The 23,531-nt window shown below is 41.2% G+C and overlaps 1 protein-coding gene across 2 annotated transcripts; it reads right to left on the bottom strand.

Annotated features, from left to right (window-relative positions):
- Positions 1 to 1,124: 1,124 nt before the first annotated feature.
- Positions 1,125 to 23,494, bottom strand: LOC113096412 (solute carrier family 12 member 6-like). Of its 2 annotated transcripts, XM_026261790.1 has the most exons (25): positions 23,325 to 23,494; positions 21,748 to 22,373; positions 16,578 to 16,672; positions 15,683 to 15,811; positions 15,449 to 15,595; positions 15,321 to 15,375; positions 15,041 to 15,171; positions 14,724 to 14,965; positions 14,346 to 14,620; positions 14,109 to 14,270; positions 13,869 to 13,967; positions 12,748 to 12,805; positions 12,501 to 12,675; positions 11,977 to 12,095; positions 11,781 to 11,879; positions 11,534 to 11,653; positions 7,824 to 7,928; positions 7,100 to 7,268; positions 6,817 to 7,012; positions 6,111 to 6,280; positions 5,912 to 6,043; positions 3,897 to 4,004; positions 2,521 to 2,750; positions 2,307 to 2,440; positions 1,125 to 2,196 (listed from the first exon to the last, which is right to left on the bottom strand). In XM_026261790.1, exons 2-25 carry the CDS (start codon positions 21,938 to 21,940, stop codon positions 2,105 to 2,107), a joined length of 3,435 nt encoding a protein of 1,144 aa, XP_026117575.1. In that variant the 5' UTR covers positions 21,941 to 22,373; positions 23,325 to 23,494; the 3' UTR covers positions 1,125 to 2,104. The 2 variants fall into 2 exon arrangements, with proteins under 2 accessions (XP_026117575.1, XP_026117576.1); XM_026261791.1 differs by lacking the exons at positions 1,125 to 2,196; positions 2,307 to 2,440; positions 2,521 to 2,750 and adding an exon at positions 3,663 to 3,810.
- Positions 23,495 to 23,531: the final 37 nt, after the last annotated feature.

Genomic DNA, 23,531 nt, shown 5'->3' with positions numbered 1-23,531 from the left:
ATCTGCTGTAGAAGAATAAACTCAGGACAAACAAAGGTATTAATTTCCATAATATTTTACAGTGAAGCTGCTTTTACGGTCATTAAATCTGAAAACCATAACACGGTGTGCTTTATCTTCACACAAGAGACATCTCGTCTGATCATAAAACTATAAACAGAGTCAGAAACTCAAATTATACTATAATCTTTAACATTCATCTGAGTCCTCTCCCAGTAATAATACAAAAATACAGAAAATATTAATAAACACAATTAGCATGCCCTCACTTCTGTTTGAGATACAGAAAATATCACTACAATTACAGAAATTAATTGAATGTACATGAACTGACAAACCTGTAACAGACGCAGATTTATTCACTGAAAGACTTGTCCATCTCCTCAAAGGACAAGAAGTGCATCCTGTTCAGGGTAGAAAGGTATAACACTATTGTATTTCACTGTGTTGGCTCTTACTGTATACAGTACTTTATTAGTGGGTGTAAATGAATCATGTATTAATGATGATGTTTATCAGAAACTGGTTGAGGTGAGAAGGTGAAGGAGACACTCAAGTTTTTTCTCTTCTGTGACGTTTATCCGAGTAAACCGTTCTGAATGTAGGGCGGGGTTTCAGCCTTCGGTGGGAGTTTGATTGACAGGCGATCTGACCAATCATAATGCATTCACACTTGATCTGAGGCGACATACATCTCGAGATTTCGTTTTTGTGCTTCCGATTTAATATCTTTGACGCTGTGTTACTATTTATTGCTTAAAATCGTTTTATGTAGATGTGTTAAATCAAGATTCAGAAAACGGGCAAAATAAAGTACCTGAACTGCTTTTTCATTTGATGTACTGTACAAGAGTGAGTTACTTACATATAACTGAGAACAAAAAAAAAAAAATCGTTTATCTTAAATAATATGCTTTTTTCACTCCAGAGGGCAATTTCTTGTCATTATAAAACACAGTGTTCACTTTTAATAGAGGACGTCTCACACTTCATATATGTTCATGATGTGATGGCATTTTTACTAATTAATATGATTTAAGAACCTTTATTTATATTTTTTTTGAGGGGGGGGGGGGGGGGGTCTAAAATGAATTCCCTGAAAGGAAACCCAAGAAAAGACAACGTTTGCTGTTTTAAAAGAGACGTATTACTGTCCTTTTATTATTCCAGCTGATAAAAACAGAAGATACAACACTTAAGATTTCAAAACATGACAAGAAAACAAATTCACAATCCCTGCACATACAGACAGAAGCGACCGATGATAAAAACTCAAAACAATAAAAAATATATCCATGAAAGTGATGAGTGGCTGGATGCAGGGATGTGTGTGTGTTCACGGGTCACAGGACGATGATGAAGAGAGAGAGAGAGAGATATTGCTGTTGTCAGATTCTCCATGCAGATGAAACACAAGCATCACTCGCTCTGTTCCTCCAGACCTGCTCCACACACACACACACACACACACACACACACACACACACGCACACACACACAAGCTCTGTCAGAGCAGCTGACTTCTCTTCTTCTGGTCATGTTTCTAACACACAGCAGCTCTGCAGGAGAACATGCACACGTCCCGTTATCTCTCATTCGTAGCCTTCATCTCCCAGTTTGAGTCGTTCTGCAACACAACCGTGAGTCAATAACACAGTTCAGGAAACTAACTGAAAGATCCCTTATAATTCTGAGTTCACGTCGCACAATTTGTGTCTTCTGTCACAGAATAAAACAAAAAGAAGAAGGTAATTACAACTTTTCTCTCAATAATCTCACAATTCAGGCTTTTTCAGAGTTTAGATCTGTCTGCTCTGACTCGTCTTCTCAGAATCCAGACATTAACTCAGAAAAGGTCAAATTATGAGATATAAAGGTGCATATTCCCTTTTCTTCTCTCCCTGTGGAGGAAACAGACATCCCTCAGAACTGCTGATGTTCTCACACACACACACACACACACACTTGGTCCAGTATGAGGGCTGTAGTCCTGAGTCAGTCTGAGGAACATGTCCTCCCCGGCGTGCCGTCCGTCTCACACACACACACACACACACACACACACGGGAGGCGGGTGATGATGATGATGATGATGGCGCTGCTCTCAGGAGTAGATGGTGATGACCTCACTTCCTCCTCCTCGGACCAGCAGCACTCGCTCCAGACCCTCGGTCAGCACCTCCAGGAACTCCATATCTGTGAGGAGCTCGGTCAAGGACAAACACTGACACCAGAAGAACATCTGAGCAGGATGTGCAAAACCCATAACACCTTAAAAAACCTCATTGATTAATGGTCCAGGATACAGTTCTCGTCCCCCTCGGGGTTCTTGGGCGGCCCGGGCATGTTGAGCAGGACCAGCCGGGCATCATGGGATTTGTTGACGATCACCTCGTTGAGTTTGACAGCGGTGTGCATCCGCCGCACATTGGACTGATCTCTGTGACGTGAGGAGCACAAGCCATTACACCATGACACCTCACAAACACACACTGAGTGTAATGTGGTGTGGAGACTCACGGGCGTATGTTGAGCATGTCTCTGAAGCCCTCGGGGGTGCTGCAGGCCGAGGCCGTGTGTGTGTGTGTGTGTGTGTTGCTCCTCAGCTGCAGGGCCTTGTCTCTGGTCCAGGTCATGTGAACACGTCTGTACTCTGCGCTGCGGTCTCCTGCGCCGTCCGTGTCCTCGTCCTCGTCCGAGCCGATGCTGGTCAGACGCAGCATTGAGTTCCTGTCCTTGACCAGCTGCGCCTGCGCACACACACACACACACACACACACACACACTCAGAGACTGAACACACTCACAGCCTTCACTGCGCTCACACACTCACACACTGCGTTCTCTTATATTTGTCAATGGCTTTTTAAACATTCATCTTCTTTATTTTCTGTTTGAAGTAATTTTAACGCTTCAATTTTAACTCATTTATTTTAGTTGCCAAGGATTGATTTCTAATTCCTGGCTAAGTACAATTACAGATTCTATTAATTTTTTTCGTATCATTTAAAATGTAAAAATTTTGTTATTGATAATTTTTATGTTATTTTTAAAACAAAATGTTAATTGTTTCATTGAAACGTCACAGCTGGATATTCCACTGTTATATGTTTCAATATTTTAAATTAATATTTATTTGTATATTTTCAATTTTACCGTATTTTCTGGACTATAAGTCACACTTTTTTTCATAGTTTCAGTCAGGTGCGACTTATTTATCAAAATTAATTTGACATGAACCAAGAGAATCATTACCGTCTCCAGCCGCGAGGGGGCGCTCTATGCTGCTCATTGTTCCTGTAGCCTACCAAAGAAAGCATAGAGCGCCCTCTGGCAGCTGCAGACGGTAATGTTTTCTCTTGGTTCTTGGTTCTAAATAAATGCGACTTATATATGTTTTTTTCCTCCTCAAGACGTATTTTTGGACTTATGCGACTTATACTCAGGTGCGACTTATAGTCCGGAAAATACAGTATATATATTTTCATTTTAATTTGAGTTATATTTTTTATATAAGTTTCATGAACTTGAATTAAGTTTTTAAATAAATTTTTTTGATATTTTTCACATAACTTGTTAGTTTTAGTCAGTTTAATACTATTATTATTTTATTTGTATTTATTTCAGTTAAGGTTCCGTTGCTTGTATCTCAGTCGCTCAAACAGTTGTTCGGCTGAGCTAGATTAGGGACAGTCACATGCAGACACAGACGCTCTCTAAACACCAACACAACTCTCTACAGAAGCACTGTCTACGGCTGAAGATCGGAGTGAAGTGAGCACTTACGTCATCAAAGCTCCAGCGCACTCGCTAGAGACAGAGACCAGACGAGAGGAGTGTGAGTGTGTGTGTGAGCGGAGGAAGCGCGTGTGTGTCCAGTGTGTCTGCACACTCACCTCTTTCTCACGGTCAGACTTGGAGAGACGCATCTGCCTCAGCATCTGTGACCTCTGCTCCATCATCAGCGTCCGCTCGTACGTGTACGCACTGATGTCACTGTCGTGCTGAAACACACACACACACATTTACACCAGCGAGCGAAATCACTGCCCAATCTAAACACTGAAAATATACAGAAAATCACTATATGCGCAATCCTTGATTTTATCATTTTAAACAAGCCCAAAATGCACCAGGACTCTTATTTTGAAATGTTTTTGAATCAGATATATTTTAGTCACTATACGTGCTTTTGTCTAGAGGTCGACTGATGTAGTAGTTTTACTGATTAATCGGCACCGATACTTGATTCCTGGAACAATCGGTTATTGGCAGAAATCCATGCCGATAGTTTTTGTGGGTTAATTCACAGTTTAGCGCGTATGACACTCGCGGTGATTTCAGCATCTGTTCATCTCTCTGAATGAGGATGAAAACACATGAAGAACATCTCCACAACTGCTCTGAGAGTCACTTCATGAGCATCTGACGACTAGCATCATATCACATGCACAGAACTGTAAAGGTATTCACTGTAACCCGTCAAAATAAAAGTCCGGGTTTGAACTTTATTGTTCAGAAGAATGTACATCATCTACTACTACTGAAATGAAACAATCATTATTTTTTTAAGGATTAATAACAAAACCATCATTAGGCTTCTTTAAGAGAAAAAATAAAATGGATTAAGTTGTGTTGTGTTAAAATAATCAGGCATGCTAAAACACAGAATTTGGTAACAAAAAAAATATGGTGAGAAAAAATAAAATATTTCACAGGGCCCTAATCATTTAATTTTTGTTAAACTTTTATTTAATTGATGTGAAAATGTAAACGTTTCATGATCCAATGAATTAGATTTGCTTTATGATTAATAAACTTCAATTTAACTATTAAAAAGGAGAGGAGAAAAATTCAAATGGAAAAAACTGAATTTGGAAAAAAATAAAATGGATTTTATGAAAACATTAAACTGATTTCATAGGGCCCTATAAGAGTGTGGAAATGTCTACATTTACTATTACTATTATTACTACTTTTATTATTAATACTACTACTACTAGTATGGTTCTGTCACTTTGTTTTATGTTTGTTTCTTGTGTCTAGTGTCAGCACATGGCCTAGTTAGTTGTTTTCTCGGACATGTGCTCCTTTAGCCCCTCCACCTTGTTTCCTCTTTACCACACCCTCTTGTTACCCTAGTTGGTCTAATTGTGCTCACCTGTCCCTCTTTCATTTTCCTCCCTATTTATAGTGCACCTTACCCTTTTGTGTTTGGTGGTCCGTGGTCATTCTCACCCCCTCTGTCTGTGGCTCAATATGTGTCCGTGTCTCCCTGTCTGGTTGGTCTTGTGCCCTTGTTTCGTCTAGTCCTTTATTTGAAAGTTTTAGTGATTTTGTGTTTTATCATTTTTTAGAAAAATGTTTTTATTAACCTTTGTTTACATTATTTACTTTTTATGATTCTATTTAGCTTTAATTTATTTACTTTCTTCAGTTTTAGTAACTTTATTCCTTTACCTCTAACTTATTTAAGTTCATTGCCGTGGTAAACATTTTAAATTTTCAGTGTTTATTTTATTTTAAGCTTGCCATCAAACTATTTAATTTTAATGTTCATTTATTTATTATTAGTTTTTTATAATAACACTTTCAGTTAACGATAATCAGAGTTATTGAGGTACCATTATAGTTTTTATCAAAACTTCAAATCAGTTTTTATATTTATGTTTTCATGTTAATTTGAGTAGTATATTTTATATATATTTATTGTATAGTTTATTGTATTTCCAGTAACAACACGCTCTTAGACGTAATTCAGTGAATGTATTGGAGGTTCTGAGGTATTTATATTTGGAGGTCAGGAGGCTTATCTGAAAGCTAATCTGAGTGTTAGCAGGATGATAATAGCAGGATCAGATTAATAACAGGATTGGAGCGTGTTTGGTGTGTAATAACAGAAGGTATTCACCATCTCCACCACCTCCACGTAGGCATCGATGCGCAGGTGATACAGGAACGTGGCCAGATCCTTCTTCATCTGGATGGAGTTGTCTTCCATCTGAGCCACGGTGAAGATCCTCATGGAGCACTTCCTCCACACCTGGGACAAGCACAGAGGGTTAGCGCTAGTGTTAGCGGGTCAGAGAGACACACACACACACACACACCTTGTGCTGGCGCAGCAGGAAGGGCAGCAGCATCAGCATCCCTCCGTCGTGGACGATCCACCACACGTCGATGAAGCCTTCAGTGCACGGCTCAGAGTTACTGGGGAACAGAGAGATGTTCTTGGGCACCAGAAGAGCCAGATGAGCCGTGGTGGTGACCCGTACCGTGTCTGAGACAACACACACACACAGAACATCATCAGAACACACACATCACACACACACACACACACACACACACACACACACACTACACACAGAACATCATCAGAACATTAACTACCACTACACTACACTGGAGCTGGATCATTACCTGCATCTAACACTTTAAAAACATTAGTTACTTAACATACAATACATGGCAGGAAATTAAATGTAAATGTAAAATCAAGCTTTTTTTGGCTACTTCTAATTACGATTTATTTTAACTTCACTGCAAACAATAGTTAGTTCAGGAATACCAAAAATGTTACAAAATAAAAACGAATTCTAATAACGCTCAAGTCATTATATTCATGCATATTAAGTGATTACGCATTGGTTTGAATGGTCACAATTGTGCACATCTATAAGAAGTAAAGTGATTATCGGTCCATCTTCAGTGTCTTGAATGACTGTCTTGTGTTTGTGTGTTAATTTTGGAGCTTGTTGATCTAAATCCCCATGCAGTGGTATTATAAACTCAAGCGGTTTGTGTGTGACTCACTGATGAAGGTCTTCCAGCTCTGAGGGTCTTCGCTCTGTCTCCAGGCGTCCGGCCAGCCCATGACCACAGTGTTGTGCCGCATGCCGCCCAAACCGCTGGACTGGATCATGTGACTGATGCCCTCGCGCGGCTTCTGTGTCACGATGCACTGGACGAAGCCCTTCACGCGCTCCTTCTCCATCAGATGCTTGAGCGTCTGACACACACACACACACAGAGAGAGAGAGAAACGTGTCTGGTGGCGCTCAGGTCACATGATCTGCACTGAACCAGTGATAAACACCTGCTCGGCGGCCAGAGCCTCGCCGTAGGTCTGCAGGAAGTTCCCCGGGATGACGGTCCCCACGATGGTCAGACCCTTCCCTGCTTTGAGCTGAGAGGCGAAGGTCAGCAGACGTGGATGTTTGACGTGAGCGTCTTCATCCAGCTTCAGCAACACCAGCAGCTGAGGCCTGAGTAACAAGACTTTACATTTATTTGATCACACAAACAAATACTTCTGATAATTATATCAAATTACTAATCCTGACTGAAATAAGCATAAAACAGTTTTCAATATTAAAATAAAAAATTTGATTGCATAATTTATAATACATTGGCCCTCCAATATATATTTTATAAATGACCATTAATAAAAATATTTAAATTATAATAGAAATACTTAAGAAGCACAAATAATAGCTCTATGAAATTATTACCATCTTTTTAGTACTAAAATAAGCATAAAACATAAGCATTAAGCATGAAAAGCATTATATGTAATGATTTATAACATAGTTCCTCTAATGTATATTTCAGCACCGACCATGAGAAATATTTATAAAAAAAATATTGTTGTTGTAAATTTTGTAAAAATTATGTGAAAATCAATCATTAAATTGAATTATTTCTGAAACAAGCATTAAAATACAGCGTACATGTATAGTGTGAGATAACACAGTGGTTTAATGTGTGAGTGTGTATGTATGTATGAGAGTGTGTGTGTGTGTGTGTGTGTGTGTGTGTACCTCCAGTTCTTGGTGTGCGGTGGACCTTCCTCCAGCCGGAGCAGAGCGAACCGAGCCGCACTGAGAGACAGACCTCTGATCCCATCACCCCACTCCTTCTCCGCCCTGAACACACACACATGATTAATACTCAAACACACACACACACACACAATTAATACTCACACACAATTAATACACACACACACACGATTAATACTCACACACACATACACATACATGATTAATACTAACACACGATTAATACTCACACACACATACACGATTAATACTCACACACACGATTAATACACACACGATTAATACTCAAACACACATACACACGATTAATGCTCACACACACACACACACAGACACGATTAATACTCACACATATACATGATTAATACTCACACACAATTAATACACACACACACACACACACACACACGATTAATACTCACACACACATACACATACATGATTAATACTAACACACGATTAATACTCACACACACATACACGATTAATACTCACACACACGATTAATACACACACGATTAATACTCAAACACACATACACACGATTAATGCTCACACACACACACACACAGACACGATTAATACTCACACATATACATGATTAATACTCACACACAATTAATACACACACACACACACACACACACGATTAATACTCACACACACATACACATACATGATTAATACTAACACACGATTAATACTCACACACACATACACGATTAATACTCACACACACGATTAATACACACACGATTAATACTCAAACACACATACACACGATTAATGCTCACACACACACACACACACAGACACGATTAATACTCACACATATACATGATTAATACTCACACACACATACACGATTAATACTCACACACACATATACACAATACTCACACACGATTAATACTCACACACATACATGATTAATACTCACACACACATATACACAATACTAGAGCCCGACCGATATGGTTTTTTGGGGGCCGATGCCGATGCCGATATTAACTCGAAAAGAGCCGATTTATAAGCCGATATTTTGATTTTGAAAATAAACTGGATATTAGACCCATTTCCTATATACTGCACTTACACAACATTCAATAGCAAAATATCTGCCTGTTCTATGTATGTGGGCTGTATAAACCATTTTCCAGAAGAGATTATGTAAAAAAAAAAAAAAAGCCTTAGATTATAGTCTCAATGACTAAACAATTGCACATCAAAAGTATATATTTTTTAATGATAAAAAAAACAGCCTGATTTTAAACATTTAACACTTTTACTTTCTTCCAGTTGAAGCTGGTTTTAACAGTCTGTGTGTGTTCTGTAAATAAATTATAATACTAAAGTTAAAGTATTTGCAGAAGTAGTCCCACACTTTGCTGCTACAGCATGCCCTTTTTCAGCCATCTGTAGGGCAGAAAGAGACAGAGAAAGAATAAGCATGTGTATTAATAATATCACCATGTATCATTACTCATGTCATCATTAGAATTAGAATTATAATAAACAGGGATCTCCTACATAGGCAAAAATGAGAAATATATATATATTTTATTTGTCAACCAATAGGTATTACCAATTACCTACTTCTATTTAACAATATTACAACATTTTCCTGTTATGTCTTTAAAGCTGCTTTGAAACAATCTGTAAAAAATAAAAATAAATAAAATAAAAAAAGCGCTTGTTCAGCTCACATTTATTTACATGTCCTATCTGGTTAATCATTTCTGACGCATCTAGTCGAAGTTGAATGGTTAACGTTAGTGTCATGAACACACCGCTGTCAATTTTGAGAAGAACCACCTTCCATCAAGTTAATAGCAAGCATTTAAGGGGCCTGCTAAAAAGGAAGCTACATTAGCGTTAGAATAACATAAGGCTGTAAATATCGAATATTTTAGTAATCGAGTCTATGATAGGCTTTTTTACATTCTGCTGAACAACAGTCTTTAACTGGACTTTTATTTTGACGGGTTGGCGTACATTTACAGTTCTGTGTATGTGATGCTGCTTTTACTTAAATCAAACGGTCAAATGCTCATGAAGTGACTGTCAGAGCAGTTCTGGAGATGTTGTTCATGTGTTCACGTGATTATTTAGTGAGACAGCAGACGCTGAATTCACCGCGAGCTTATGCGCTTACGTGTGTTTAATGAATGAAGAGGCGCTTCTGCGCCATTCATTAACAGAGACACGCAGAACATGCAGGATTCATATTTAAAAAGACTATTCCGGCTTAATACTTACAGATATTCGTCCATATCGTGATTTGATGTAAGTGCAATGACCTATTTTTAATGAATTCATTCAATAACATAACAGCTGTTGTTTTTTCGAGGCACGCTGAACATAACTTCTAGTCATTGCCCCCCTGCCACAGTTACCCGGTCATTATGTGGGAAACACTGCAGATATATTTAGAATAAGTTAAACGATAACGTTATAGTTTGACCTCTTATTAACGTTCGCACTCTTCCACTGATAAACATGGTATTAGCTCTGTGGCTAATCTAATATAGCAATGCATTAAGCGGCTGTAAGTGATGTTACAGAATATTTATAAGTGATAATGATAGGACCGTTAGCTAGAACTACCACATCATTGTATATACAGTGTATGAACTAAATCATTTCACATGAAGAACGACAGACTCACCGTCAAAACAGAAAAAAAAATCTCCGTGGCTGGCTTGGCTGATCGCTTTCTTCGCTAGTGGATTTTTGGCGCTGTTGTCAACTCTGGAGCTGCAGAGCTCCCTCTGGTGGGTAAACTATGCAACACTCATAACATGAGTAAAGCATGAGACTGTTTCTCATCATTCATCGGCCGTTATAAACGCCGATGCCGATTTAAATGCAATAAGCTCATATCGGCCGATAATATCGGCCGGCCGATATATCGGTCGGGCTCTACACAATACTCACACACGATTAATACTCACACACACATAATACACACACGCACACACAATTAATATTCAGACACACATACATTATTAATACTCACACACACATACACAATACTCACACACAATTAATACTCACACACAATTAATACTCACAAACACATAAATGATTAATACTCACACATACACAATACTCACACACAATTAATACTCACACACACATATACACAATACTCACACACGATTAATACTCACGCACATACACGATTAATACTTACACACATACATACATTATTGATACTCAAACACATACACAATCAATACTTACACATACACGATTAATACTCTCAAATACACAATACTCACACACACATACACGATTAATACTCACACACGATTAATACTCACACACATGCATACATTTTTAATACTCAAACACACATACACAATTAATACTCACACACGATTAATACTCACACACACATATACACAATACTCACACACAATTAATACTCACGCACATACACGATTAATACTTACACACATACATACATTATTAATACTCAAACACATACACAATTAATACTCACACACACATATACACAATTAATACTCACACACACATACACGATTAATACTCTCAAATACACAATACTCACACACACATGATTAATACTCACACACACACATATAAACAATACTCACACACAATTAATACTCTCACACACACACACACACACAGACAGGGCACCAGTTTCCATGGTGACATACCCGTGGTACTCGATGTACTTGTAGATCATGCCGGCGATCACCATGGCAACAATGGCATAGTACCACGAGGAAATGAACATGAGAGCCAGACAGATTATCATGCCTAGAAACGACAGCGTCCTGACGACCACAGTAAACAACATCATCAGACAGGAAAACACCCGCAGAGTGTGTGTGTGTGTGAGAGAGAGAGAGAGTGTGTGTGTGTGAGCGAGTGTGTCTGTAAGTGTGTAAGTGTGTGTGTTACCAGTGGTAGTAGGAGAAGCGTGGTCTCCAGTTGGGCGTCCTGAGCAGCGTCTGCAGAGCACAGGCCAGATTCACAAACAGGTAACACATCAGGAAGAACCTGCGGACGGATAACATCATCACACCACACTCCAGCATTAGAGCACACTGACATTACAGCCTTCATGAACATCAGTTCAGAGTTTAAAATGTCTCACATGGAGAGAATGGGAGCGACGAGGTCCAGTGAAGCGATGAGGATCCCCAGCTCCGCCAGAACTGCAGTAAGGAGAAGAGCCCATGTCGGCTCCCCGTTAGCCTTACCGTGACCGAACACCTGCAGACACACGGCAGACACCACCATCTGAACACTGGAGCTGACACATGATGCGTTCCTTCACATCAAACTCTAGTTTCAGCAGCACATGACCTCCAATTATATTAGTCTGATTTTAACTACTTGTTTGGTTAAGTAAGAATCTCAAAATGGATTCATGTAGAGCTGAATAACTATATGCATTTATATTCCAATTCTTAGAAGCTGTCAATGATTTATTTGGCTGAATATTGAAGATGTCAATGTTTCATGTGTATTTATTGTGTCTATAGCTCTCTTTCTGTAACTGTGGAACTGAAAATGAAAGTAAAAAAGGTAAGCATGTCTCTGTGATTTGTGGGGGACGTCGTGGCCTAGTGGTTAGCAGCTGAAGCGGGTGGTTTGGTGAGTGTGAGCGCATCTGACCCGCAGGAAGGGGATGATGTTGTCTTTAGCGATGGCCTGCAGCAGGCGAGGAGCTCCGGTCAGTGATTGGAGGCCGGCGCCACACGTGGAGAAAAACGAGCCAATCACGATCACCCAGGGGGAGGGCCACGAGAGCGTCCCGACCACTAGATTCCCCTTCACCGAGTCTCCGAACCTGAAACACAGCCAGAGCCTCAGAAACAGCACACCAGTGTATCTGAAGAGAAGAGCAGTGACGCAGACTCACTTGTCTCGGAGAACGACGCCCTCCACACAGGATCCAAACAGCAGCACGCAGCTCAGATCTGAGCCACACGTTCAGGAAACACACTCTGAGCATCAACTCATTCCAGCGGCTCTCACACTCACATTAACACAGAACTGATCAGTGACGGTGTGAAAGTTCATTTAATTATACAAAATGTAAAGACGTTTGCTTTTGTGCTTCTTTCATTAATAGCTTTGGATAAAGGCATCTTCATGCATGTATGTAAAATATAAATATACAACTAAAATAATGATAAAATATAAAAAAATACTATTACAAATTATTTGAATATTTAAAATTATACAAATGTAGAATAATAATGATTAAATTATCATATAAATCAATAATGAAAAGATCAAAACAATCAAAATAAAAATGTTACATACATGAATGTGTTGATAAACAAGTGAAAATTAACTTCCAGTATTAGATGTGTGTGGCTTTGTGTAAGTGTGTGTCTCTGTGTGTGTGTGTGTGTGTGTGTGTGTCTCTGTGTGTGTGTGTGTGTGTGTGTGTCTCTCTCTGTGTGTGTGTGTGTGTTTGTGTGTGTCTCTCTGTGTGTGTGTGTGTGTGTGTGTGTTTGTGTGTGTCTCTCTGTGTGTGTGTGTGTGTGTATGTCTGTGTGTCTGTGTCTCTTTCTGTGTCTCTGTGTGTGTGTCTCTCTCTGTGTGTGTTTGTGTGTGTCTCTCTGTGTGTGTGTGTGTGTGTATGTCTGTGCGTCTGTGTCTCTCTCTGTGTCTCTCTCTGTGTCTCTGTGTGTGTGTGTGTGTGTGTGTGTTTGTGTGTGTCTCTCTGTGTGTGTGTGTGTGTGTGTATGTCTGTGTGTCTGTCTCTCTCTCTGTGTCTCTGTGTGTGTGTCTTTGTGTGTGTGTGTGTGTGTGTGTATGTCTGTGTCTCTCTCTGTGTCTCTGTGTCTCTGTGTCTCTCTCTGTGTGTGTGTATCTGTGTGTGTGTTTGTGTGTGTCTCTCTCTGTGTGTGTGTGTGTGTCTCTCTCTCTGTGTCTCTGTGTGTGTGTGTGTGTCTATCTCTCTGTGTGTGTGTGTGTGTGTGTGTGTCTATCTCTCTGTGTGTGTGTGTGTATGTGGTAGCGTCAGGATACAGACGAGGGAGGTGGTGAGGATGGCCAGGATGGTGCCGATGGGGATGGAGCGCTGGGCGTCCTTCAGATCTCCAGAGCGGTTGGATCCCGCCATGATTCCTGACACACAGAGCAGAACGAGTGATTCTGTGTCACATGACCTCAGAAGATGGCAGAGCTACACTCTCTCATTTGAGATGTATCATATAAAGCTAGTAAGATCCTTCATGACTGCTGTCAACGAGAGGGTCTCCTCATTACCGGTGACGGAGGGGAAGAAGATCCCGATCAGCAGCGTGAAGGAGGTGGTGATGTCAGCGAACACATAAGGGAAGTGATTGGACACGGCGTCTCTGTGGGCGGAGTGATGCGAGCCGCGCTCCAGGACGTCTCCTTTAGCCGAGTACGAGCTCCAGATGTTGTCTACACACACACATACACACACACGTTAGGTGTGACCGTGAGCGGCGTCTCTGCTCCTCCACACGAGCGTCTCACCTGCGATCACGCCGCTGGAGAGCCCCGGGATGCCCTGGATCTGCGTCACGTTGTTGTGCAGGAAGTAGTCGTCGCACACGGCGCTGAGCTCGGAGCTGTTGCAGAAGTGCCTCCACAGGTCTGAGGTTGTCTCCGGAGCGAGAGGAGTGTCTGTGCTGTTGAAGCTCTCGCTAGCGTTAGCAGCCTCCAGCGGCGGAGGCACTAGCAGCGTCTTCACACAGAGACCGTCCTTCAGCTCGTGCTGAGACAGACTCCTGTTTCCCAGCATGCACACGCTGCACACACCAGCTCACACTCAGAGTCTGACTCTTATTATTACTTATTATTATTACTCTTATTTATTTTTGAATGGGAGTGCAGATGACATGAGAGACTCACGGGAAGGAGGGCGGGCTGAAGGCGGACACCAGCGCTCCGGTGTAGATGGACAGGATGGACACGATCACACAGGCCAGGAACACCGACGCCAGCTTGTTGACGTATTTGACTCCCACGAACACCAGCAGACACATGAGCAGCAGGAACAGGGAGCCGTAGAGGCGCATGTTGTTCAGCATGGCCCCCGCCTCGCCGTCAGGACCGTCCGAGACGAAGATGGCCGCGCTCGGAGCGATGTACATCTGTGAAGCACAGGACGGCGGATCAGAGACTGTGAGACAGAGGTATACTGCTGTTAGAGGAGAAGATCTGCGCACCAGCAGGATCTCGATGGCCCCCAGGATGTACATGGAGCCGGCGAAGGTGGTGCCCAGATAGAAACAGGAGCCCACGGCCCCCCCGAACTCAGGCCCCAGAGATCGAGAGATCATGAAGTACGAGCCGCCCGCTGGAGGAGCGACACACGGCTCAGTTAGTCACTATGTTAACTCTACAACAGCAGAGACACACTCACACACACACACACACACTCATCAGTCTACAGCGTTCGTCTCTTCACACACTTCTGAACTCAGCTGAACAGAAGAGAAAGTTCACCTGGCACGACTCCATTAGTAGCGATGGCACTCATAGATATCGCAGTCAGCAGCGTCTGTGTGAGAGAGACTCAGTTAACACACACAGACCTGATCCTGACTGTGTGTGTGTGTGTGTGAGAGACTCACGCAGCAGCAGCAGATGAAGACGATACACAGCGCCTGCAGGACTCCGGCCGTCCCCACGACCCACGTCAGTCTGAGGAACAGAATCACCCCGAAGATGTTCTGCAGGCACGGCAGATACACGCCCATGAAGGTGCCCATCTGAGGAGACTGAACACAGGGCATCATGGGAACAACACTCAGTCAGTCAGATGCAGATGCATGTGTGTGTGTGTGTGTGTGTGTGTGTGTGTGTACCTTGCTGCTCTTGCGCTTCTCTCCGATGCTCTCGGCCTCCTCGTGCTCTTTAGCTCCCTGCATGAGGTTTGTGTAGTTCGCCAGACGATTGAGCAGAGACGACACTTTGGGACGAGTGTCCATCTCCTCCTGCACACACACACACACACACACACACACACACACACACGTCAGATGACAGGAATATAACGTACATTCATCAAAGAGAGGGAGCAAATGGGTCAAAATAATAGACAGATGATGAAAAGAAACGTTCAGGTTCACTCCAAAGTCTAAAAAGCTTTGCATGGAGAAAATCAATTAAATTCTGTATATTCATTAAAGTTTAACAGTAGATATTAGTGCTGTCAAAATTAGCACGCTAACACACGTTAGCAGTTTAATGCAATTATCGCGGGGCGGGGCTTAGTTTGGCCATGCCCCTCACGACTGCTGCTTCTGATTCAGTGTCTGATAACTTTAATAATCTCTGTATATTTCCTGCTCGCTGTAGCTCAATATGACATGTATTATAATGGGGTTATGAGAAGATGGTCTTAAATTAGAAGATATTTTCGAAAGTGTAGGAGCCACACTCATATCTTTATATATATATATACATAGTATCTTATATAATTGTCCTCATGCTCAGTGTTTCCGCCGTGAGCATGGAGCGTTGTTTGTTTAATGCTGCAGTTCAAGTTTTGTCTGAATAAAGTTGAGTTATTGTCTGGAGTCTCAACAAGTCTTTCCAGATCACCTCATGCTGCATCAGCACCTCCCACAGTGGACCAGAAACATGAAGCCTGTTTTATCACTGATTGTAAAATATAAACATAAATCTTGATTGTTTTACACACACACACACACACTGATTCGACCAACAAAGATGAGAGGTGATACTGAAAGCACAAACCTCAAACAGAGCCAGATTCCTGTCGTAGAAATCATCGTCATCAATGGCGTGAGAGTTATTGATGTAAGCACTGGACAGCTTCACACCGCCGTCACCTGACACACACACACACACACACACACACACACAGCCGTTATTAATGTTTCTTAAGTTTACAGTAGGAGTGCTTGAGAAACCTGTTGGGAAACAATCATTGTACTTGTTCATTTAGTGCTGCTACTGAAACAGCAACAAGATAAAACACATCAGTCGAGTAACTGAACCGGATGATGTGAAAGTTCAGAGACGGATCACATGACCCTGAGTCACCATCAGCAAACACTCTCACTTCCCCATCACACACACACACACACAGGCGTAATGCTCTTTATACTGTACAAATGGTATTTTCTATCGCCCTACACACTAAACCTCCCTCACAGAAAACTCTAAGCATTTTTTATTTTCAAACAAACTCCAGTTAGTGTGTTTTTCAAGCACACACACACACACACACACAGCGTTCACTTCCTGTCACACTCAAACAGAACAACACACCCTCTGCAAACATTAGGCCTCTTTTATTTCTTCCCAAAATCTGTATCTGTATTAGATTTTTCATGATTCTGTTTTAATGGTTTAATTAAATTGAATCATCAAAATTCAATCAAAAGCATCTCTAATTAACTGAATTCATTAATCCAAATAAAAACAACTTATTTATTTTTGACAAATAAAGGACACTACGACTATGAGCAGAATATTCGATTATACGTTCAGTGGGTTGACATTAGATTTTCACTTTGGAGATTCAAATCTTTTAGTTTTTCCTCTTTTTGTAACACCTGGCATCCCATCACATCAAGAGTTTTCCGACAAAGTAAATATTCTCCATATCTCTGTTTATAACACACAACCAGGGCAGCGAGTGACACATCTGTATTAGATTTATATCTGTATTTGTATTCAGAAGAGAGAAGAATATGCTCAGCCTTTCTCTCCGAAGCTTCGAGTGTTGATTACTACCGAAGCGTCGACGCTCAATAAACGGTGCTCGGACCACCCCAAAACATCACCACAGAGACAGACCGTGCAGGAATTTGCATGAGCTCGCACACACACACACACACACACACACACACACACACACACCTGTCGCTGTGTTATTCACTGAGGCGTGTCATCCACATGTGAAGCTCTTAAAGCAACATAATGAGTAGTAAGTGTGTGTGATTGTGCCAAACAAGCGTGTGTGTGTGTGTGTGTGTGTGTGTGTGTGTGTGTGTGTGTGTGTGTGTGTGTGTGTGTGGGAGCGTCGCAGCTAAACTCACATGACAGTCAGAATTACATAATTTCTCTGAAACCAACTTCCTGTTTCATAATGATGATGTTGCACATTGTGAGTCACACCCTCTTTAGGGCACACTGCGCAGGATGGACCTCTACTACACTTCACTGATACGATCATTGGTTTGAAGGAAAGTAGTCAAAAGATTATCACGTAAAACCTAAAGACGTGTGTGCTCAAAAAATAAAAGTTCTTTCCTAAATGAGTTTAAGTTGAATTAAATGGTAGATAAAGCTTACTGTGTAAGTCAAATGGCAATAATAATAATAATAATATAATATAAAAGCCATAAGCTGTGGTTAACAGTGATGTATATGAGCTGAGGGCGTTGTTAGGTTCACGCCGTGACTAAAACCCCCTCATCTCTTATATATTCACTGTAAACCACGGCTTCACAGGGATTATTGTGTTTATTAAACGGTTATTCCATATACGTGGTAAGGTTTCACAAAATAAAAGAGAGCAGAGAAAGTGTAATGCTGTGTTCACACCAAACGCGAATAGGGCGTCTGGCGCGAATGATTTCAATGTTAAGTCAATGCAAAGGCGCGTTTACGCGCGTCTGGAGGTCTCGCGGCGCGAATGGGGCGTTAAGCGCGGCGCGGAAGACGCGAATTCGCCTCATTCGCGCGTCTAGTTCGCGCGAATGACGCGAATTGACGCGCGAATAGGGCGTTTCGCGCGAAACGCGCGTTAAGCGCGAAGGTGCTTTTTGTGCATTTAGCGTTTGACGCGAATTCGCGTCTGCCGCCCGAGTTGAAAAATTTCAACTTTGGCGTCAATTCGCGCCGCGTTAACCAATCAGGAGCCTGCTAGGAGTCACTCATTCAACAGTATGTTCCTGCAGTCTCCGGTTGTGCAGGAATACCCTTCTCCACTCATTCAACAAGGAGGAACGACAGATGTTGTCAGTGAGCAGTCAACCGGAGCTATATGACAAAAGTACATATTTCTATAGAGACAGGAATAAAAAGGACATATATGTATATAAAAACATATTAATAAATAAATTGAATAAAAGCCAATTGATAAGAAACGTTTCATTTTACCCCAAACGAATTATATTTTATCTTGAACCACTAAAGAGACATCAGAGCCAGCGGCAAATGTCAGAAGGTCTAGCCGAGCCGAGGCTGCTCTCGGCGGATACATGATGACGGAGCTCCCGCTGGTCGCATGGAGCTCATCTCCGAGATCGGCGAAACACATTTTTTTAAATAGACGCTGTCATTATAAATAAACCACATATCTGAGTTTAAAACAACTACATTCTCGCCTGAAATACTTTTAAAACTACATTTCATGACACAGTAACAGTAATATTTTGAAAATTATCCGAATAAAAATGGCGGTTGAAAGTGCTGCATGAACTCAGCTGGCAGAAGCCCCCCCATGACGCGAATTCGCGTCTGTTGTGAAGTTAAGTCCACGCGCGAATGAAGCGAATTACTCGCGCGAATGAAGCGAATGATCTCAAAATGGTCAAGCGGCAAACTAGACGCGGTAGACGCGAATTTGACGCTCTATTCGCGTTTGGTGTGAACACAGCATAAAGATGTTAATAACAACAGTATTCTTCACCAAACAATGTATCTCCTCAGAAACGGTTGTGGTTACAACAGAGTAGTTGCCAAGCAACACACAGCAGTAAACAAAGGTGTTTGTTACATTGTAATCTACAACAGCTTTGAACGTGGCTCAGCCAATCAGAGTTAAGGACTGAACCATACACTTCATATACTCTATTATATTATATTACATTACTAATAATACATTAGAGATAAATCCTAATAATAAATTTGTGATGTTCATTAATCATCAAGTAGAAAGAGCAAGAGTCTCACGAGTGCAGATGGTTTCATTCACAGCGTTTGAAGTTTAACTCTACAGATGTGTAGCGCTCTCTAAATTAATCATTTCAAAATATTCATGTTAGATATGAAATCATTACATTCTTGCTTTATACTGAGATCAGTGCTAACTAAAACTTAAACTATTTAAAACAGTTGTTCTTATTTTAAAGTTGAAATAAAATATAAACATTAGATGAAAAACTTTAAGTGAAGAACTAAAACAAATTAGGAACATTACCTTGGCAAATTATAGACATGAAATAAGCCAAAGTGATAAAATTACTCTGCAATAAAGCTAATATTTAAAGTGAAAAGCTTTCAAAACATTAATAAATACTATAACTATAATTATTTTAATCACACCGCAAAAAAAACTGCTGCCGTTATCTTCATGAGTTATTTCTCATGAAATATTTTCTTTTTTTGTAAAAAAAATTTTTATATATATAAATGAATGTATTTGAGCTGATTCAGTGATATTTAATAATATTTTTGACTTGAATAGCTGCTTGGATTGAGTTGGGGAGGTCATTCATCCAGGAGGAACATTTAATTTAAAAGTACTTAAAAGTGACTTTGTGCTTCTTTGGGATGAACAATCAAGCGACGATCACTTGCGTGTATTCTTTTTGGCTCATTAAAAATTAATTTTGCTGCCGCGTTCTGGATTAATTGTAAAGGTTTGATAGAAACTGGCTGGAAGACCTGCCAAGAGAGCATTGCAATAGTCCAGCCTGGACAGAACAAGAGCTTGAACAAGGAGTTGTGCAGCATGTTCAGAAAGAAAGGGCTTGATCTTCTTGATGTTGAATAAAGCAAATCTGCAGGATCTGACTGTTTTAGAAATATGGTCTGGTTGGCAAGGTTCATTTGAAGGTGATGGTCCATCATCCAGGAAGAAATGTCTGTTAGACAAGCTGAGATGTGAATAGCTACCGTCGGATCATCAGGATGGAATGAGAGGTAGAGTTGAGTGTCATCAGCATAGCAGTGGTATGAAAAGCCATGTTTCTAAATGACAGAACCTAATGATGCCATGTAGACAGAGAAGAGAAGTGGTCCAAGAACTGAGCCCTGAGGCACCCCAGTAGTTAGATGTTGAGACTTGGACACCTCACCTCTCCAAGATACTTTGAAGGATTTAAGTTTTAAGTATAAATATTTGTTCCCAAATGGAAGACCTCTTAAATTATCTTTAAGATGTGTTTTACAGTTTAAGATACAGTTTTTATGACCTGTTTGATCAAATTGAATTGAAGAGGATTTAAGGAGCAGCAGGAGCCATGGAAGAAAATCTCAGATGTTCGCTTGTGTAAAGACCCAATAATAGTCACTAATCATATTCATAAACATTTAATTTACTATATAACGTCACGTAATTTGCCAAATTTTAGATAAATCAAAAGGAGGTCAGCACGTGAACATAATCTCTAGAACTGCTCTGAGAGTCACTTCATGAACATTTTACTGTTTGAGTAAAACTATCGTCAAATATAAGAATACAAAAAAAGCAACCCGTCAAAATAAAAGTCCGGTTTAACTTGAAGAAACCATGACAGAAATATTATTAATGTAATGATAAATAATACAATTATTATTAATACATTATCTTTAAAGGAATATTTACTGTAATATATATAGCAGAAAAATGCAAGTACACGACATAATTATTTTTCTATGGGGAAAAAAATATATATATACATATATATTATTAAAATCAATTAGAGATGCTTTTGATTCTTCGTATTTCCTGAATCCATTCAAATGGAATCCTTAAAAAAAAACATATTTCATAGGGCCTTTAAACTATTAAACTTTTAATAAATTGTGGTTTAATATTGTACGTTTCATGATTTAAAAATTATTAGGACATCATATCCAGTGAAACACTGAACTCTTCATCCTCACAGTCATCTATCATCCCTGTAGAGAGAGAGAGAGAGAGACATAGAGAAGACTGAGAGTGAGAGAGAGAGCGGGCGAGTCTCACCGTGCTCCAGGTGACTGCGCTCCGGTGTGTCGGCCCCTGCGGAGGTGGTGACTCCTGCGGACGTCTCGCTGCGGTTCACGCTCTCCCTGGAGCCAAAGCGGACTCTGCTGGAGCGAGAGCTGATGTCTGGAGACGTGTCCGGCAGGTCCTCAGCTCGGGTCGGTGTGACGGTGAAGCGCACGGACGAGGCCATGGCTTCCCGCGGCTGCGGCGGCTCCGACAGGGTGACGGCTCCGGGGTCCTGCGGCGGAGACGGGTGGAGCGACTCAGCTCACGGTGCACGGAGGAGAGCACACGGCCCGATGCATCGCCACGAGACTGTGTGTGTGTGTGTGTGATCTACTACCCCTCTGTGTGTGTGTGTGTGTGATCTACGACCCCTCTGTGCTCACCGGACGAGAGATGGTTTAATCTGGACAGCACATGCAGTGGTGATGGTGTGCATTCAGTGCTAATATCTCCTGAAAACAGCTGATTTGAGCTCAGAACTGCTCGTGTGGCTTTAATCTGGTTTCTGACGCGTCAGCAGAGAGTTTGGCACGCAATGAAAACCTCTGACGGCGAATGAAAAATGACCCTTCCTCTACTGGAGTGCAAAATAAATGAAGGCTGATTAATAGAGAACGCTGTCATGACAGACACAGTGATGTGACGGATAAACGTGTGTGTGTGTGAGAGGGAGAGAGTGACAGGGAAAGAGAAACAGAACAAACACACAGTCAGTATATAAAGCAGAATACTAAACTAAAGACAGGTTTAAAGTGGTTCAAACCGGTCACTGGGTGCTTCAGTCTGAGTCAGACTATATATGTTTATCTTACACATACAGGATCTCATTGACTATTTTACTTGCATCATTTCATATTTATATTATTTTATCTGTAAATAAAAATTCATTTGTTATTTATTTGCAAAAATATATTTTTTATCCATATTATTTACAGATAAAATGATGTATACATATGTGTGTGTTTTCTGCCAAGGAATAAAACAATTATGTAAACATATTTAGACACATTTCCATATATGTAACATTTATGTAGATACATATTCATAATATTTGTATATCTATTACATGTAGAAGCACGCGCGCGCGCACACACACACATCTATTATGGCCCTTGTGAGACAGTGTTTCTGGGCACCGCAGTGAGTCGTCACGGTGATCTCATCAGTGTATCACCGGAGCAGGTCTTTACGGTGTGACGCCTAGACTCTGCTCGTGCCGTCCCTGTAGTGCGCGAGTCAACACTGCAGTCTCTGTAGTGCGCGAGGTCACAAACCGGCCGTTAACGTTAGTTCCTGCGACACTTTCTTCGAGACACAGACGGCACCTGAGCGCCTCCATTAAGCCAATTATAATCAGATCACAGACACACACCGGACAGCGACTCGAATCGGCCAGACTATCACATATTTATCGCTATAAACGCTTTATATAACTAATAAACCGGGTTACCTCAGAAGACGCGCGCTTGAGATTCGAGCGCATAAACACACAAACCCGCATTAACGGTCACATCACGCGCTCCCGATCAACACGACCGGCTCGTGTCAGCGTGCAGACGCTCGCTTACCTCGGGACTACCGCCACGGGGCCGTAAAGACCGGCTTCCAGCTGGACAGAGGAAATACAGTCCGGTTATCGCTTTGGTTTCGGAGCTTCAAAATCAGCACGTTTGACTGACTACTAGCGTAAAGCGCGCTCCCGAGGCGCATGCTCTTTGGCGCCATGACGTAGGCACGCAGGATGCATCGCAGGGAAATGTAGTTCGCAGCATCAT

Source organism: Carassius auratus, unplaced genomic scaffold (assembly GCF_003368295.1).
Source record: "Carassius auratus strain Wakin unplaced genomic scaffold, ASM336829v1 scaf_tig00215913, whole genome shotgun sequence".
NCBI lineage: Eukaryota > Metazoa > Chordata > Actinopteri > Cypriniformes > Cyprinidae > Carassius > Carassius auratus.
This window is presented reverse-complemented; position numbering and strand designations above follow the sequence as displayed.

What these genes read in the sequence shown, in the direction of transcription:
- LOC113096412 (XM_026261790.1), bottom strand. Translation starts at nt 21,940, where the DNA reads ATGGCCTCGTCCGTGCGCTTCACCGTCACACCGACCCGAGCTGAGGAC. An exon ending in AAGTACATCGAGTACCACGG is followed by an intron (nt 7,929 to 11,533) that starts GTATGTCACCAT and finishes GTGTGTGTTCAG; the next exon opens with GGCGGAGAAGGAGTGGGGTG. An exon ending in ACGTGGAGGTGGTGGAGATG is followed by an intron (nt 4,005 to 5,911) that starts GTGAATACCTTC and finishes TGTGTGTTTCAG; the next exon opens with CACGACAGTGACATCAGTGC.